The following is a 17,639-nucleotide window of genomic DNA, read 5'->3' on the forward strand; positions in this document are numbered from 1 at the left end:
ATGCAGACAGACACCAGTCTCACTAGCAAAACTCCTAGCTGTAGGTGTTACCAGCACAAAAAGACATGTCCTCCTCCACACAGCTATGCCAGATAATATACAAAGCAATTAATTTGGAATCATTGTTGGGAACTCTAGATTTTATCATTCTATTATTCCAGTCCATAATTTGCATTTTCAAAAACTAAAACAGTAAAAAGAGTTGGTTGGTAGCTTTTCAGGTACAATCATTAATACAGATGAAAGAAGGTAATTATTTCACAGTGAGAAAAACACAGTCTTAGAATAAAATGACATGAGTATCAATTCCAGCTCTGCTACTTAATAGATATGGAATATTAGGAAGTTTCCTTAACTTGATGAAGTCCATATTTTTTCATCTAAAATGGGGAGGATAACATCAATACAGAATAGTTATTACTGATCTCTAAGGGTCGGCAGGAAGATTCTAGTCCTACTACTATTTACCACATAGCCTTGATTAAATTTCTACCTGAAATCCCTTAATTTGTCAATGTACTTTGGTTTCCATGCTTCAAGACAGCAGAGAAACATTTTTGAAAAAGAAGTTCTCAGGTCAACTAGCATTATTGCATACCACAGATGCAGTTGAAATGTCACCTCCTCTGTGAAGCATTCTTGTTTCACCTTGCTCTCATGGAGCCTACAGTCTAGGGAGGGGAAACAGAAATGAACCCGTAAGTTAATATGTAGTATGTCGAATGGTGATTAAGTGCTTAAGTGTCATGAAGAAAACAGCAGGGATAGAAATAATGGTAGATAGTCAATAAGGATGGCCGAAGAGAGTCTTCCTGAGATGTCATTTGAGTAAAGGAGGTGACAGACTGAGCCATGTGGAGAACTAGGCAAAGGGACTTCAGACAAGGAAACAGCAAGTGCAAAGGCCCTGGGGTGCAGAGAAAACAACAGTATGCTAGAGAGGATTAGCAGGGGGAGACAATAGGTGAGATCAGAGGGGCTTCAGGAGCCAGGTCATGGGGGACCTTTCTTAGAGAGTGAAGTGGAAATCCACTGCAGGGTTCTGAGCAGGGGAGGGATGAGATCTAGCATGTTTTCCTAAAATTTGTGTTGAGAATAGACTGAAGGGCGTTAAAGGCTTGAAGCGGGGACACTAGTTAGGGAGGCTACTATAATAATTCAGGTGCTCCATACTGATGGCTCCACACTGAAGCTCCAGTGTGGTAGAAGTACAGGTGGGGAGCAGTGATTGAAGGGAAAGTCAAGAGTGTTTCCTGATCAGCTGGATATCTACTGTGGGAGAAAGAAAGAAGGAATTTAGCCTGATTTTAGCCTTTAAGGAATTTAGCCTGAATAGCTGGGATGACAGTGAAGTTAAGTGTGGTGGGGATGAGTATAGAGCAGGTTTAGTGGGAAGGAAGTTTAGCAAGTCTGAGGTCCTGGAGAGCAAGTGAAGACAATCTGTCCTGGAGGAATGAGTGATCAACAATGCCACATGCTGCCGACCTGCCGGGTAAGGTGAGTACTGAGAAATGATCATAAGCTCCTGCCCTATGGACGCCATGCGACCCTGCCAAGAGTGGTTTCCACAGAGCGGTGAGGGTGAAGGCTTGGGTGGATTATGCTCCGGAGAGTGGGAGGAAATGGAAATGGCAAACGTGGACAACTCTTTCAAAGAGTTTAGCTCTGATGGTAATCAGAGAAATTGTGATCTCTGAAAGGAGATATGTAGTCCAATGAGCATTTGCTTTTGTTTTTAAGATGGGAGAAATAACAGCGTGATTGTATGCTGATAAACCAGTTTGGTAGAGAGGGGAATTTTGGTGACTCTGGTCACAGAGGGGAGAGCTGCTGAGCCATGTCTTGGAGCAGATGAGATGGGATGAGATCTGGTGCACAAGTGTGAGACTGACTTTTGCTATTTCACAGATGGTTAACATAAAAGGGAAACCAGAGGATGTAAACTCAGATGCAAGAGCAGGGGGAAAGAGAATGGGGAAGTTCTCTTGTGGAATTATTCCTGTAACTGCTTTACTTTTCACTGAAAGAGTAAGCAAGACCACCGGATGAAAGTGGAGATGGGGATACAACACTGAGACTTGAGGAGAGCGGAGAAAGGAACAGACAGTAAAACAACACACCCCCCCAAAAGAGCTAATGGTTTTGATCCCCACAAACCAATTCTCTCCGTTGCATGTTTTATTTTAGGGAATATCAAAATTCTCCCCACTAGAAAAGTATTCTAGATTCTTCCTTCTACTTAACCCTCCATCAAATCAATCCCTCAACCACCTAAACAGAAGTGTAACAAATCCACTCCTAGTCTGGATTATGCAAAAGCCTCCTTACCAACTTCCCTGCTTCCAGACCCAGGACTTTCTCCGTGTATGAACAAATATGGAAATCAAAATCTAACAAGTGTCAAATTATGTGGCTCTGGTTAGAGATTAAACAAAGAAAACTCTTCACCCTTAACGCTATGGCCACACAGATCTTTAAATGACAGAAATGTTTCTTGGCTTAAAAAAAAAAAAATCCAGCACCTCCTTCGCATGGCAGTTTGAGGATGCTTCATGATCTTGCCTCAGCTTGGCTGCACAGCCTCGCCTCCAGTGCCAAGGTATTTACTAGACAGATTCCCTCCAATCTTGATCCATGAGGGAGGCAGAAAACAATGGTGCAGAGAAATAATAAGGATGCACCAGTGAGCATTTTCCATGGGCATTAAGAAGCAAAGTACCTAAGCTACACACAAACAATGATTCATGAAGACCTGCATTTGCGACATAACATTTTAGAAGACTTTTAATACTTTGATGGTTTGCCGCAGCTCAAACAGCATCTTCCTCTTCTTCTCAGCCCTCCTCTTTTAATTCTACTTCCTCTTTTCCCTTTGATTCAAGCCAGTCTGGCAGAGCACACACCCCAACTTGCCACCTTATTTAAACCTAGTCTGTGTTACCTCTGGTAGTTCATATTATTTTTAGTATATGAAAGGTTGAGAAGCGCTAATTTTTAAGATATTATTTTTTTATTGAAGTATGGCTGATTTATAATGTTTCAGGTGTACAGCAAAGTGATTCAGTTTATATATATACACACACACACACTATTCTTTTTCAGATTCTTTCCATTACAGGTTATTAGAAGATATTGAATATAGTTTCCTGTGCTATACAGTAGGCCCTTGTTTAAGATATTATTTTAATTAACAAGCAGAGTTCCTCATTTATCATCTGAACAGTTTGTTTGTTTGTTTGTTTTTGCGGTACGCGGGCGTCTCACTGTTGTGGCCTCTCCCGTTGCGGAGCACAGGCTCCGGACACGCAGGCTCAGCGGCCATGGCTCACGGGCCCTGCTGCTCCACGGCATGCGGGATCTTCCCGGACCGGGGCACGAACCCGCGTCCCCTGCATCGGCAGGCGGACTCTCAACCACTGCGCCACCAGGGAAGCCCCTTTGAACAGTTTTTTAAGGAAAGAGACTAAAGCCTCAAAATGCATAGTACTTTTGGTGGTTTCATAACATCTCCACACATTCTTTGATACTCTTCTCTTCAAGAGGTGGAGCCTAACTGCCCTCCCCAAGTTTGGGCTGGACCTGATGCCTGGCTTCTGATGAATGGTTACCGTGAGGCGAAGGTGAACAGGTCTGGGGACTTGGTCATACAAGGCAGTGCCGCTTCCTCCTTGTTCACTCTGCCACGTGCTGAGGTACACGGAGTGGGTTGTGGAGAGGCCCGCTTGGCCGGGAACTGAGGCCTCCTGCCAAAAGCCACGCGAGTGAGCCCTCTGAGAAGTGCATGCTCGAGCGTGAGTCAGGCCCCCTGCTGCCTCCTGAGTGCGGCCACAGGCAGGGAACCTGGGCCAGAAGCACCCAGCCAGCTGGGCCGCTCTGGCATTTCTGAACCACGGAAACTGAGATAATGAAGGCTGTTGTTCAGAATCACTAAGCTTAGGGTAACTTGTTATGCTGTAAGAGATCACTAATATACTTACGATCATCAAATAATCTGTAATAATCAAATGGATCTGGAATTCTAAATCCAGGTCATTTTCATTTTATCACTGCTACCAAGTGATACAAAAAACAAAAGAGAAAAATATGCTTCAAAAATTTTATAAGATAAAATTTATAATTTTATTTAAATTCTGCCTAGAATATTAATTTCCACTCTATGGTAGAAGAGAAACAAGTAGGAACTTTTAGATGAGGATTTACTAAGAAGGAATACAGAGTACATAGTTTATAAAGCACTTTACCTATATAATATTGGCTCTTAGATGAATATAGATGTTTGCATATATATATCATATATATATATATATATATATATATATATATATATAGAGAGAGAGAGAGAGAGAGAGAGAGAGAGAGAGAGAGCAGCAATTTCACTGACAACCACCATAACTCTTTAAGAATGCATGAAAATTATTTAATAATCAAAATCCATCCCCAGGTCTAATTATGTGGTCTGGGTCAGATATTATACAAAGAAATTGTTTTTGCTTATCTGCAACTCGTTCCAGACCTCTACTAATCATAATTCAGGATCTATATAAAAATTCTCAAAATTAAACTTATAAATGCTCTATCAAACTAAAAATGCAATGCATTCCAACAAGTGCTGGAATGGTTACTCTAAAACTACCAATGAAGATAAACCCCATATTGAATAAATCATAGCATTCAGTCTGAACCAAATTTTCTGAGCATTCAAAATAACATTTGGGTAAATATAGCCTACCATTAACTTAACCTTCAGTCTCAAGCTTTTATTCACTCTTTCTTCTTCTCCTGGATCAGTAGTGTAACCTCAGGGATTGAACCTACTAGCATTATATTTTTCATCTGATGCTCTTGAGAAATGTTTTTTTCCTTAGGAAAGCAGTTACCGTCTTCTTTGTAAAATACACGTGTTTATTATTTAAAGGGTAATGTGGAAAAAGAAAAAGAAAAGATCTTCACCATCACCATATCAAGTCCAGAACCGACGGAAACTTTTCGGAGTATTTTTGTTTTGTTGCTAAAACAAAGCTATAAGAAAATATCACAGGGGAATAAATGCAATGGACAATTTATAAGTTTTCAAAAACATGTAACTAGCCAATTCTTTAAGACTAAAATAGATCTAGATCAACTGACAGTCTGCAATTAAACTCTGCTTATTCTTATAGCTATATTTTCATCTAGTCTGACTTGGAATTGTAGGATTATGTATAAAGCTGTAATGTTCTTCATCTGTTCCAAGCTTACATGACAAGTTTAAGAAAAGCCCTAGTCAGTAGTGTGAGCAGAATATCATAGGCAAGCATCTACCCTGTCTCCACCCTCTCACAGAAAGCATGTTCAAGCTTCCTCTCTTAAGCCTGTGGGATAAACACAGCAGGGGTCTGCTGTATGAAACCACAGCTTTCGTTCTTCCTCTGTGATTCCTCCAGTTCTTGAAATCCACAGACTTTCCTTTGAACTTGGGTGCTGAATATTTAACTCATTTAACATTTGTTTTGTTACCTTGTACTGATATTTGCTTTTTGGTATATAAGATCTCCCTCTTACTGAAACTGAAAAAAAAGTTTATAAGTATCTTCCTTGCTTCATTTTTTTAATATCCTCACTGCCTAGACCAGGACTCTATATATTGCAGTGATTCAACAATTACTTTCAAAACAAGATAATTTGTGGGGGAGGGGGGATGAGAATATTTTTAACTTGGGGGGGATGAGCAGATAAAGTTATGTAGCTTAAATTCTAGAAAACATTTACTTTTATATAATGTAGTTGGAATTACACATTTGATTCCATTAATGCTTTACTTTATGATTTTTGGCAGGCATTAAATCTCTTTGATTCATCAAAGTATTATATTTATTTCATAAAAATCTCATAAAATTAGCTGATATTTTTTGAAGTTTTTCACTGTTCTTTTAAAAGAAGATATAAACAATTGGATATTTAGATAAAAATGCTCCTTTATTACACTGTAAAAAAACTTACCATAAATCTTTTATTACAACTGCTATATTTGCATCAAAGAATTATATCATCAAATATGATAAAATAAAATCAAAATGATAAAAACAGAGAAGGAGGATAAGAGCTCTGATTCCAAATTAGATTTTTACTTAATAACTGGAGTTGACATTCAATCAAGAGAAAACAGGTATCAGCCTAGCCTGACATTATTGGATATAATCTCTACCTCAGATCAATATGAAATTTTCATAGAACTTGCATTATTTCACAATGTCCTGGCTTCTACCTCATTGGTGCAGCCCCTATAAATTAAAAAAAAAAAAAAAAAAAAAAAAAAGCACTCATCTCCACCATGTCATAATAAGCAATACTTCAAGAGAGGGCAGTATTTCAGAAATAGGTCATCTGAGCTAGAGAGAAAGAGTTGAGTTTCCCTGCACTTCTTTACTAAACATAAAAGAACCATCTGGTTATAGAAATAACTAATGCATGTGACAAAAATAAAAAACTGATCCAAGTGCCCAGGTCTGAAAAATCCAGTGTTAAGCCTGAAAGAAATTTAACAGCAGCTCTAAAAATTCACACACTTGCTGCAAATTTTTTTCATGATGCTTCCTGTGCATATCACAGAGCACACTGGCCCAGATTAACATCAAACATGCTTCTGTAACTCTTTTATCCCTGGTAAAGATTTCTTCTTGCTTACTGGATGGATTCCTCTTAAGACATTATTATAGAGGATGTGACTCTGAGCCCTCTTTCTCTCCCCGACCCCTGCTCCCTGCCCTTCTTTCTCCCTGCCACCATTCTCTCTTATTTTAAAGAGTCCTTCTGCAGGGTGGTTGCAACACTGAACTTTGAAGAGCCATCAGAATATAGCCAGCTCTCCTTGTCTTCACCTTCAAGCCCTGCTTCTACATGGAGCCACATGTCACATCAGTGCACCTCCCACCCCCAAATCAACAGTAACCTAAATGTTTACTGCAGTGGCTCAAGAAAACACTGAGGGGGAAGAAAGGAGAGTGCAGTCATCATCCACGGCAGAATTTTAAGAAACCCTCTTGCCTAGGTTTGAATCTCAGCTTTGCCAGTTTTTAGTTACGTGACTTTGGCCAAGTTCCCTAAATGTCCCGTGTCTCAGTTTCATCATCTGTTAAGTGGGAATAAAATAATGACTATCTCCTATGGTTGTTATGAAGATTAAGTGAATTAATATACGTCCAGTCCTTAGAATAGTTTCCACAGGATAGGCAGTTATTTCCAAAGTCCTACTCTGTTGTCCCTCAAGCCATTCTGTTATAGAGCCTGGACTGGCTCTCTTCTCTCCCCAGACCCCTTTACTTTTTGTCTTCATTCATCTTCTCTAGCCAGTAGCTCTCTGACCTTTCCAAAATAAATTATTTCAGCTTCCTCTAGCTTCTTCGGTCCCCACTCCCGCCCCCCCCCACACACTTCGCCGGTTAACGCCATTGTCTTAGAAGGGAGTACGGAGAGGGGAAAATTGCAAAAACTTATCCTCTGTGATTTAAAAAAAAAAAATTCTGTCACAGAAGTTTTAGGAATGTCTATGATCCTGACTTCTAAAAAGGCATTGCACTATTACACTTATGATTATAACACTAATGAAAAGAACTCCTGAAAAAATTTTAATTAGTTAAGATACTTCACGAGAGGCGGATGAAGTGATTATACATTTTACTGAATCTTAAAAATCTTCCTGAATTTTCTGGACTATGTTGTAGTTCAGACTTTAGTGTTCAATATTCAACTGCTCCCTTCAAGCAGCTCTCCAGAGTTGGTACCTTAAGTAACTGGGGTCACTAAAAGGTACCAAGATGTTTTATAAACAGTCAGTAATGACATTTCTTCTTAGGTTTCTTGGTAATTAGTTGGAATCAGTGTTGGCTTACTCAATACAATTGGACTAATACAAAGAGAAGAAACCAAATTTACTTTGCCTCATTTATGAGGAAAAACAATGAAAAGTATTTTTCGTTTACGCTTAAAGTTTGTTAGAGGGTAACAGACCAGTTAAGTCACGGACCATGCTGCTTGTCATTTGATCCCAGCTGTTTGGTTATTATGTAGCTGAGGACCTCTGCATACAACTTTATACATTCCTTGTTTCTCATAAGAGTTCAGTTAGTTCTATGTCTCCTTTAAAAAATAACAGCTGACATTTACTGATCACTCCCAGTGTGCCAGAAAGTATGGTAAGCCCTTTGCAGGCACAAACACATTTAACCTTTACAACAACCCTGTGAGGCAGGTCCTTTTATAACCCTCATTTTGCAGATGAGGAAACTGAGGATCAAAGGGATTAACTAGCTCCATCCTGGTTACTCATCACATAAGTGGTGAGGGATTCAAGCTCAGAGCAAGCAATCTTAACAATTACTCCCAAAAGACTTACTGTGACTCTCCATTTTGATTTCAAAAGCTTCGTGGGAGAAAGAGTACTTTCTATTACGTGTACACAACAGCAAACATTGCCCTGAGTTTGTTTATGTAGCTATAAATTTAAGGATAATTCTGGAAGTCATATATGGCATCTTCTTAGGGGCCTTGGTTCTCGGTCAGCCAAAGTACTTTTTATACTTCAGCAGCCATGCTGAGAGTATGCCTGTTTTTCTGACTGTTTCTCTTCATTCCTTTTTTTCTGAAGAAATAATTCTCACAGGAAATAATTTCAAACCAGGCAGGGTGAGCGTGGGAGGAGAGGGAACAACGGGGAGAGGACAGAGAATAGGGAGGGTCAGCAAGATGTTTAAAAAGCTGTTTGGAAACCTTCCCATCAGTAAAGTTACTAAGACTCCAGTGAAGTTACTGAAGGTTGTTTATCTCATGAAATGCTTCATGTGAAAAAACTTTTGTGGAAACCAGTGAAGAGCTCAGCCTTCATATCAAGTCATCATAGGGTGAAACAGAGACAGCAGGAGAGGATGAGGGAGGATGGAGGAAGATAGCCCTGAGGATGCTGAGGAACCCAGCAGAAATCTTAAGGAGAGCTCTGGACAATCACAATCTGGGGACCTGCAGCTGAACCCACTTTAATCAGGTCTGTAAGTGAGCAGACAACCCCTGACTGAGAGTGGGGTTATTCATTCATGCAGTCAAATTTAATGGCTAAGATTTTTTTAAAATTGACCATACCACGCGTTGCCTCGGATGTGAAGCAACTGCAACTCTCATACATTGCTGGTAAGAAAGCAATATGGTACAGCCACTTTGGAAAGGAGCTTGGAAGTTTCTTGTAAAATTAAACATACACCCACCATATGACCTGGAAATTCCCCTCCTATATATTTACCAAAGAGAAATGAAAACATGTCCACAAAAAGACCTGTATGCAAACAGTGGCTTTTCTTCTAACAGACAAAAACTGGAAACAACTCAAATGTCTATCAACAGATGAATGGATAATCAAATTGTGGCACATCCATACTATGGAATAATCACTCAGCAATAAAAAGGAACACACTAATGACATGCAATAACATGGATGAATCTCACAAGCATTATGCTAAGTGAAAGAAGCCAGACACACATACTGTATGATTCCACTTATATGATTTATATGACACTCTAGAAAAGGCAAAACAATAGTGACAGAAAACAGATCAGTGATTCTCAGGGGCTGGGGGTTGAGGGAGGAGGAGGAGGTCAACTACAAGGGAAACATCTGAGGGGACAGAAATGTTCTGTATCTTGATTATAGTGGTGGTTACATGACTGTACATGCATTTGTCAAAAACTCATCAAATTATACACTTAAAATGGGTGAATTTTATGGTACGTAATTTATACCTCAATACAGTGGGGATTTTTGTTATTGTTGTTTTAGTTTACATCATCCTCACTGGTAGTCATAAAGACAGATACACATGTATCCAGAGGATGCTCTCTTACAGAAGGGCAGTTTCACCTACTTCACCCTGGTGATTTTGTTGCACATTCTCACACAATCATAATCCTTGGTTTATAACTAGGGCAGCCAGATAAAATATAGGATGTCCAGTCAAATTTAATTTTAGATGAACAACAAATAATTTTTTAGTATAACTATGTCCCCAATATTGCATAAGACATGCTTTTTATTTGCTTTATCTGGCAATCTGCTTAAGAAAGAACACCACTGGTCCATGCATGGTCTTTTCAATTTTATTTATTCATTCACAATTAATTAGCTAATTAATTATTTAATCTCATATGCATGTTGTAGCTGCAGGAATTTTTAGTAACTGTGGCTGTAACTACCCTCTTAAAAAACCATGTAGCAACTCTAAGGCACTGAGAACTTATCTTAGACTACTGATAAGTGACTGATTTAGGATCCTGCTCATCAAATTATCTGTAGACCCGGTGCATCAGCATCGACTTGTTGCTTGTTAGAAAAGAATCTCACTCAGGTCTCACCTAGACCTACTGAATTCAGAATCTGCATTTTAAGATTCATATGCACATTATTGTTTTAGAAGCACTGATTTAGAAAACCATGGTTTAGGAAAATTCCCAAGGGCATATGCAGGGTGGATTAAAGGGAAATTGACTTAAAGTACAGAAACCCCTTACAAGAATATTTTAAAAGTTCAGGCATTACTTCAAGATCTGAATTATGGTACAGGCAGCAGGAATGAAAAGAAAGAGATCAAAATGAGAAAGAGTAACAGAAAAAAAAAATCGATGGGACTTGGTAAAGGACTGGATGGAGGACAGAGAGGAAAGATGTCAGAATCTGAATATAAATCAAGTAGAACCAGCAAAGTGTTTCTTGTATCCCTGGCAGTGGTTCTCAACCTTAGCACCACATGATAACCACCTGGGAGCTTTAAGAAATACTGATGCCTAGGTCCCAACACCAGAGATTCTGATTTAAGGTGAAACCTGGGCATTAGAATTTCGAAATGCTCCCCAGGTGATTCTAATGTGCAGCCAAGGTTAAGACCCACAAATACAGGCTCTTTCAATCTATTTGTTTTCACTTAGGAAAATGATTTTCAACCCTGGTTACACTTTAGAATTTATTTGGGGATCTTTAAAAATGTATCCGTATCTAGACCCTGCCCTTAGAGATTCTAATTTAATTGGTAATATTTTAGAGTCTCACAGTTGATTGTAATGTGTAGACAGGGCTGAGGACACTCAATTGAAGCATTCAGTTTAAATGATGATTAACTATTTTTTTTCTCAAATAAATGTAAAATGAAGAGAGAATTCAGTGCTTACAGAATCCAAACCTTCTAGTTAGGTGAAATATAAACCAACCTATTTTCATTTGCTTGTTACAATTTCACAATAAATTTTGCTTGGTGTTATATACAATTTCTATTTTTTCAAAACCTCATTTTGAATCCGAACAAAAAAATCAGCTGATTACCACTGCAATTGGATAACCATTTATGAAATAAGCATTATTCAGATGTGTAAAATATAACATGAAATAAATTGATTACAACCACAATTATACATCTTAGGATTCAGTAAGGTCCTCAGGAAAGAGGGGTAAAGAAATGACATGTCTAGGGACTTCCCTGGTGGTGCAGTGGTTAAGAATCTGCCTACCAATGCAGGGGACATGGGTTTGAACCCTGGTCCAGGAAGATCCCACACGCCGTGGAGCAACTAAGCCCATGTGCCACAACTACTGAGCCTGCGCTCTAGAGCCCATGAGCCACAACTACTGAAGCCCACGAGCCTAGAACCCATGCTCCACAAGAGAAGCTACCTCATTGAGAAGCCCATGCACCGCAACAAAGAGTAGCCCCCATTCAACGCAACTAGAGAAACCCCATGCACAGCAACTAAGACCCAACACAGCCATAAATAAATAAATACATAAATTTATTAAATAAAAAGAAATGACATGTCTAAAATTTATTTCTAAGTCAAAGTAAAGTATCAGGAGTCAACCCTATTACTAAAGTCTAAATAAAAAACATCAAGCAGAACATTTAAGCACTTTATATAGTTAACTTGTCACTATAGCATTATTTCATAAGTGTACAAAGTAAAAAATTTTTTTCAAAAAGAAAAATGTTTCTAAATGACCTTTTAGAATAAAATGGAAAATTGGCTTACCTCTTCCCTATGATTCTTAATTGGCATACAAAGAATACTTTGTGTCTTGTAGCCTGTAATTTGGTCAACTTCTGCATTGAACCGAGGATCCTAGTAAGGAAGAAGAAATTCAATTTAGTGACTGACCTGTTCAAAGATTGATTTGATTTTTCTGATTTATAGGATTAGAGAAATCTAATCGTCGACTCACCTTGTTGTTCTGAATGACAATTTTATTATTGTAAAAGGCATCAAAGCATACAAGTACATACCATCTTTGACAAAGATAAATTTAAGGGTTTTTTAGCAGCTAGTATTTATGAAAAAATACAGATGTAAACAAATGTTAAGAAACAAAAGAAATTCAAAATATTAACCAATTTAGATAGCCTCACTTAAACTCAGGAAAAAGTGGCAACTCTCCTCCTCTATAATACAATTTGCCTATTCCTATCGCACTGATTCTTCTGAAAAAGAAAAGCATCTTTGGTCTGAAACTTTTCCTATAAAACCCACCACCTCCAAAATGACCTTTTCAATACTGACTTGACTTCCCTCGTAATGAGTGTATATATATATATATTTCCTCAGTATTCTGTATTTCTATCTCAGGTGTTTCATAAGAATTAAAATCTTATCTTTTCTTTCTTTTTGTATATAATAAAACTGCATGGTCTTCATCAGACTATAAACAATTCCTCAATCTTTTGAATCTCTTTCCCTTTTTACAAAGTACATCTTCCCACATCCAATAATCACAGAGGACTGCTGAAAGGTGTAAAAGTTCTAAATATGGGTTAAAGAAAGAAAGATACAGGTTATTTTCCATTAAACCAGATTGAGAAGATCAAAGGTAGGCTGTAAATTCTATGAGGGGCTTTTTTTGGTTCACCACACTGTATTCCCAAGATTAGCACAGGAACTGAAAAACATTTGTTAAACAAATGAAGGAATTCATTAACAAATGATATCATAGTTATCCAACATGGTCACTTTTAGCTTACTATAGTTTAAAGCAAATCTTATAGGTAGGAGGAAAAACATACTCAAGGAAATGGACACAGACCAGTATATGAGATACAATTAGAACGGAAGCAAACATACCAGAACATAAACAACTGAATGAATATTGTTCCCTTCAAAGCAATAGCCTTGGGAACTTACATGCTCAACCTAATAATAGCATTATTGTTATAAAAACTCTGCTTTTGGAATTCCCTTCAGAAAATATAGAACAGTCACACTGGAAAAATCCTCATCTTTTAAGGTCATTTCTTTTTTTTTTTTTTTTTAATTAGTCTAAAGTCATGCAAAGCCAAAGCTGTGAATGAAGTAAATGATTACACTAGATTCCATCAACTAGGGTCAGAAATGAGGCCAATTTTCCCCATAAGAGGACCAAACATGGCATTAAAGGCAATTTCAAAAGAAAAGTTATAAAATGGTAGAAAATCAATATAAATATTTTATATTATAAATATACACTACTGCATTTTAGTTCTTCTACAAACACGCTCAAAGTTACACTGAAAGACAGAGAAAACCTTGGCTCAATGTTTCCAAAAAACAGTTCTTAAATAGCATACTATATTGCAAGATATCTAAAGAAAGCAGACAGGATACTGATACGGACAAATTAAAAGAAGATAAAAATTATGAATTTATATAGTGAATTATTCTACAAGCTAATAATCAAAATATGAATAGAAATGCATCCTCAGCAATTATTTTGTTAGTGAATATCTGAATTACAAGACCAATTTATAAAAAAGAGGATTAAACCCAACTATCTAATCAAAGCAAGAGTCTGAAATTAGTAGCACTTTCATAGAATTTTTTTGTGCGTACTGGAAGTTTAAAATAAACAGCAGCCCTGGGTTTCATTCTTCATTGAAGGAGGTAGGAGTAATGTATACTTCAAAATCACTTTAAGTGAATTTTGGCATCTCAAAGAATTTTTCCTTTAATAATGTACCCAGTGCAGGGGCTATAAACACATAGAGAACTTCTAACCCCTCTAGGTCCAGTAAACATTGCAAGAAAAATGGAGCACTATTATTTCATTATTATTGTGATTATTTCTTTCACTGTTTATGAGAACATGACAGTGTAAAAAAACCACAAAGCTTAGATATCCATCTCCCATACTAAAACAGCTAGTACCAGACTTGCCCTCCTGCTGAAAAATACAAGATTAGACCAAATACATGCGATAACTAAACTACACACAGTGAAGAAGGCAATACACATGATTGCCTTGCAATAATTCGGTTCCTCCTGGGGGCAGGCAGGTGGTATCCAAGTAGAGTAACAGTTCCAAATAGAACTGAATTCAGGGCTTCTAAAGTGGCTGGTATGTGCACGGCAAAGTACCTGATAAGAGAGGCTGTGCTTTGGGTGGGGTTAGGGGTGTAAAGGAGGAGTGGCAGAAGAGTGAGTGGCTCGTCACTTCACAGACATGTATTTGGCAAGACTCTAAGAGACCTAGCAAAGACTACCTGTTGAAGGCTGAAAGTGAATGGTGATAACCAATTATAAAAATGTTTGAAGACACTGGGGTTCTACCCACCAGAAGGGATACCTCACTAGGCACCTCAGGCATTCAGTTGAGACACAGAAAGGCCCCTCCTTGGGGGGTAAGGACCTGAGCAGCCTTCCCTAAGACTAAATTTAAAACTAAAGTAGATCCATCCTAACAAATAATAACACCAAACCTGACAGGACCGAAAGGAACTTCCAGTAACTCCACTGTCTACAAGAACAAAGGTCAGCTCTGTTTTAAAGGAAGTTGATATAATCCAAATGCCCTGCAACAAAACATTCGCAATGTCCAGCATACAATAAAAAAATCACAACGCATGTGAAGAAACAGGAAATTGAAACCCACAGTGAAGAAAAAAAGCAGTCAATAGAAAATGACCCCAAGATGATTCAGATGTTGGAATTAACAAACAGGGACCTTGAAGCAGCTATTATAAATGTATTTAAGGACTGAAGAGAAAATATGGTAATAATGAACAGATGGAAATCTCTGCAGAAAGAAAAAGTATTTTTAAAAAGCCAAATGGAAATTCTAGAACTGAAAAGTACAAAGTCTAAAACGAAGAGTTCACTGATGGATTTAATAGCAGATTGGAAACAATGGAAGGGTAAGTGAACCTGAAGACAGACCACAGAAAGTATCCAATCAAAAGGACTGAGAGGACAAAAAAAAAAACCTGTAAAAAGTTAACAGAGCCTCAATGTTCTGTGGGACAACATCAAATAGTCTAACATATATACAACTGGAGTCCAAAGAGAAGAGAATGGAGCAGAAAAAATATTTAAACACATGACCAAAAATTTCCCAAAGTTAGTGAAAACCTTAAATATATACACAGTGTGAAAATGATATATACTATGAAACATATAAGGTGAAAACTGAAGCCGAGCTGACTTCTCATAAGAAAAATGAAAACCAGAAATTTAAATGTTGAAAGAAAACTACTATTAACTGAGAATCGTCTAGACAGTGAAAATATCTTTCAAGATTACAGGCAAAATAAAGCCATTTTCAGATAAACGAAATCAGAGAATTCATCACCACCAGACCAGTACTAAAGAAATGTTAATGAGAGTTCTTCACCTTGAAGAGAAAGATAAGAGATTCTACAGAAAGGAGTAAAGAGCTTGGAACATGGCTTGAGCACATGCACAAATATATGAAGAATAAGGAAACGAATCCACAAAGATATTGCTATGATTTATGTCAACGAGTGTACTGCCTATGTTTTCCTCTAGGAGTTTTATAGTATCCGGTCTTACATTTAGGTCTTTAATCCATTTTGAGTTTCTTTTTGTGTATGGTCTTAGAGAATGTTCTGATTTCATTCTTTTACATGTAGCTGTTCAGTTTTCCCAGCACCACTTATTTTTTATTTTTTATTTTTTTGCGGTACGCGGGCCTCTCACTGTCGTGGCCTCTCCTGTTGTGGGGCACAGGCTCCGGATGCACAGGTTCAGCGGCCATGGCTCACGGGCCCAGCTGCTCCACGGCATGTGGGATCTTCCCGGACCGGGGCACGAACCCACGTCCCCTGCATCAGCAGGCGGACTCTCAACCACTGCACCACCAGGGAAGCCCCCAGCACCACTTACTGAAGAGACTGTCTTTTATCCATTGTATATTCTTGCCTCTTTTGTCGGAGATTTGTTATGTGTGTGTGTGTGTGTGTGTGTGTGTGTGTGTGTGTGTGTGTATTATGGAATATTACTCAGCCATAAAAAAGAATGAAATAATGTCAATTGCAGCAACACGGATGGACCTAGAGATTACCATACTAGGTGAAGTAAGCCAGACATAGAAAGACAAATATTATATGATATCACTTATGTGTAGAATCTAAAAAAGAAAAAAAAAGACATAAATGAACTTATTTACAAGACAGAAACAGTCCCTCAGACATAGAAAACAAACTTACGGAAAAGGGAGGGTAATAAATTAGGAGTTTGGGTTTAACATATACACATTACTATATATAAAATATATAATCAACAAGGACCTGCTGTGTAGCACAGGGAACTATATTCAATATTTTCTAATAACCTATAAGAGAAAAGAATCTGATAAAGAACATATATATATTACATATATAATATATGTAATATTATATTATATATATTAAGAAAAGAGGAAGAAAAAATATACCTTGAGGTGTTAGATTGAAGTTGGAGGTAAGAATTCACTGTTTATCATATAGTGAGTAGTTAGATATAGGAATAAGTAAAATATAAGTGTATGTGTGTCTGTGTATATTTTTTTTCTAGCTCTGTCTGCTGATAAACTAGCAGCAGTGAGCACACCTACTGCCTAGATCCTGGTTTCTAAATACCATCCCCTCCACTGAAAGGAACCAGGGCTCCTTGGGAAAAAGAATGATCATAGGGCTAGGGCAGGGAAAGTAAAAGATGAGTCTGGAACATCTTGTTAAGCAGTTAAAACTTTCAGCTCCCCTAGAAAGCAAGAAAATGCCAAGAGTGATGGGGACATAACAAAAAGACATAGGAGCCGGTAAATCTGATATAATCTGAGAATTTGAATAAATAAAGATAGTAACAGAGCATAACTCATTAAACAAAATAAAAATGTCCATAATGATAGAAATAAATAAATAATGAATGAATAAAGAAGGCAAAGCTCTTCTTTACATTGGAATGCCAACTAATATATATAGAAGGCATTATGAAGTTGGAAAATCAGTGGATGACAAAACTAGTAAAGGTGCTGATGAGGAATAGAATATCTACATAATATCAAAATATCTCCTCTTAAGATACTTAATTACAATGGGAAAATTATAACTTTATAGTGGAAAAACCTAGTGGATACCGCTTTAACCAAGTTATCAAATTTAACATAATCAGTACTGGGGTGAAGTAACATCATATGCTACCTGGTAACGTATGCTAAGAAGGTCTGTGGTATAATAAAAAATATATTGGTTTAGCATAGAGCTCCTCAAAGCCTTGGAATTTCCTGAGTGATAGGAGACTCTTTTTATATTCATAACAAGCTCCTTACAACCATACCTGAATTCATGCTAATGAGAAGACTCACGGGGCTGGGGGTGGGGTGGGGGGGGTGG

At 37.8% G+C, this 17,639-nt stretch overlaps 1 protein-coding gene across 4 annotated transcripts in view; it reads right to left on the reverse strand.

Annotated features, from left to right (window-relative positions):
* Nucleotides 1-17,639, reverse strand: part of PDE5A (phosphodiesterase 5A) — a 134,848-nt gene that overhangs the window by 91,187 nt on the left and 26,022 nt on the right. For all 4 annotated transcript variants that reach the window (XM_081246085.1, XM_081246082.1, XM_081246084.1 and 1 more), the window contains exon 3: nucleotides 12,037-12,126. In XM_081246085.1, coding sequence (XP_081102211.1) covers nucleotides 12,037-12,126 — 90 coding nt within the window. The remainder of the gene's footprint in view (nucleotides 1-12,036; nucleotides 12,127-17,639) is intronic.

The sequence above is a fragment of the Mesoplodon bidens genome (genome assembly GCF_964165515.1).
Source record: "Mesoplodon bidens genome assembly, chromosome: 1".
NCBI lineage: Eukaryota > Metazoa > Chordata > Mammalia > Artiodactyla > Ziphiidae > Mesoplodon > Mesoplodon bidens.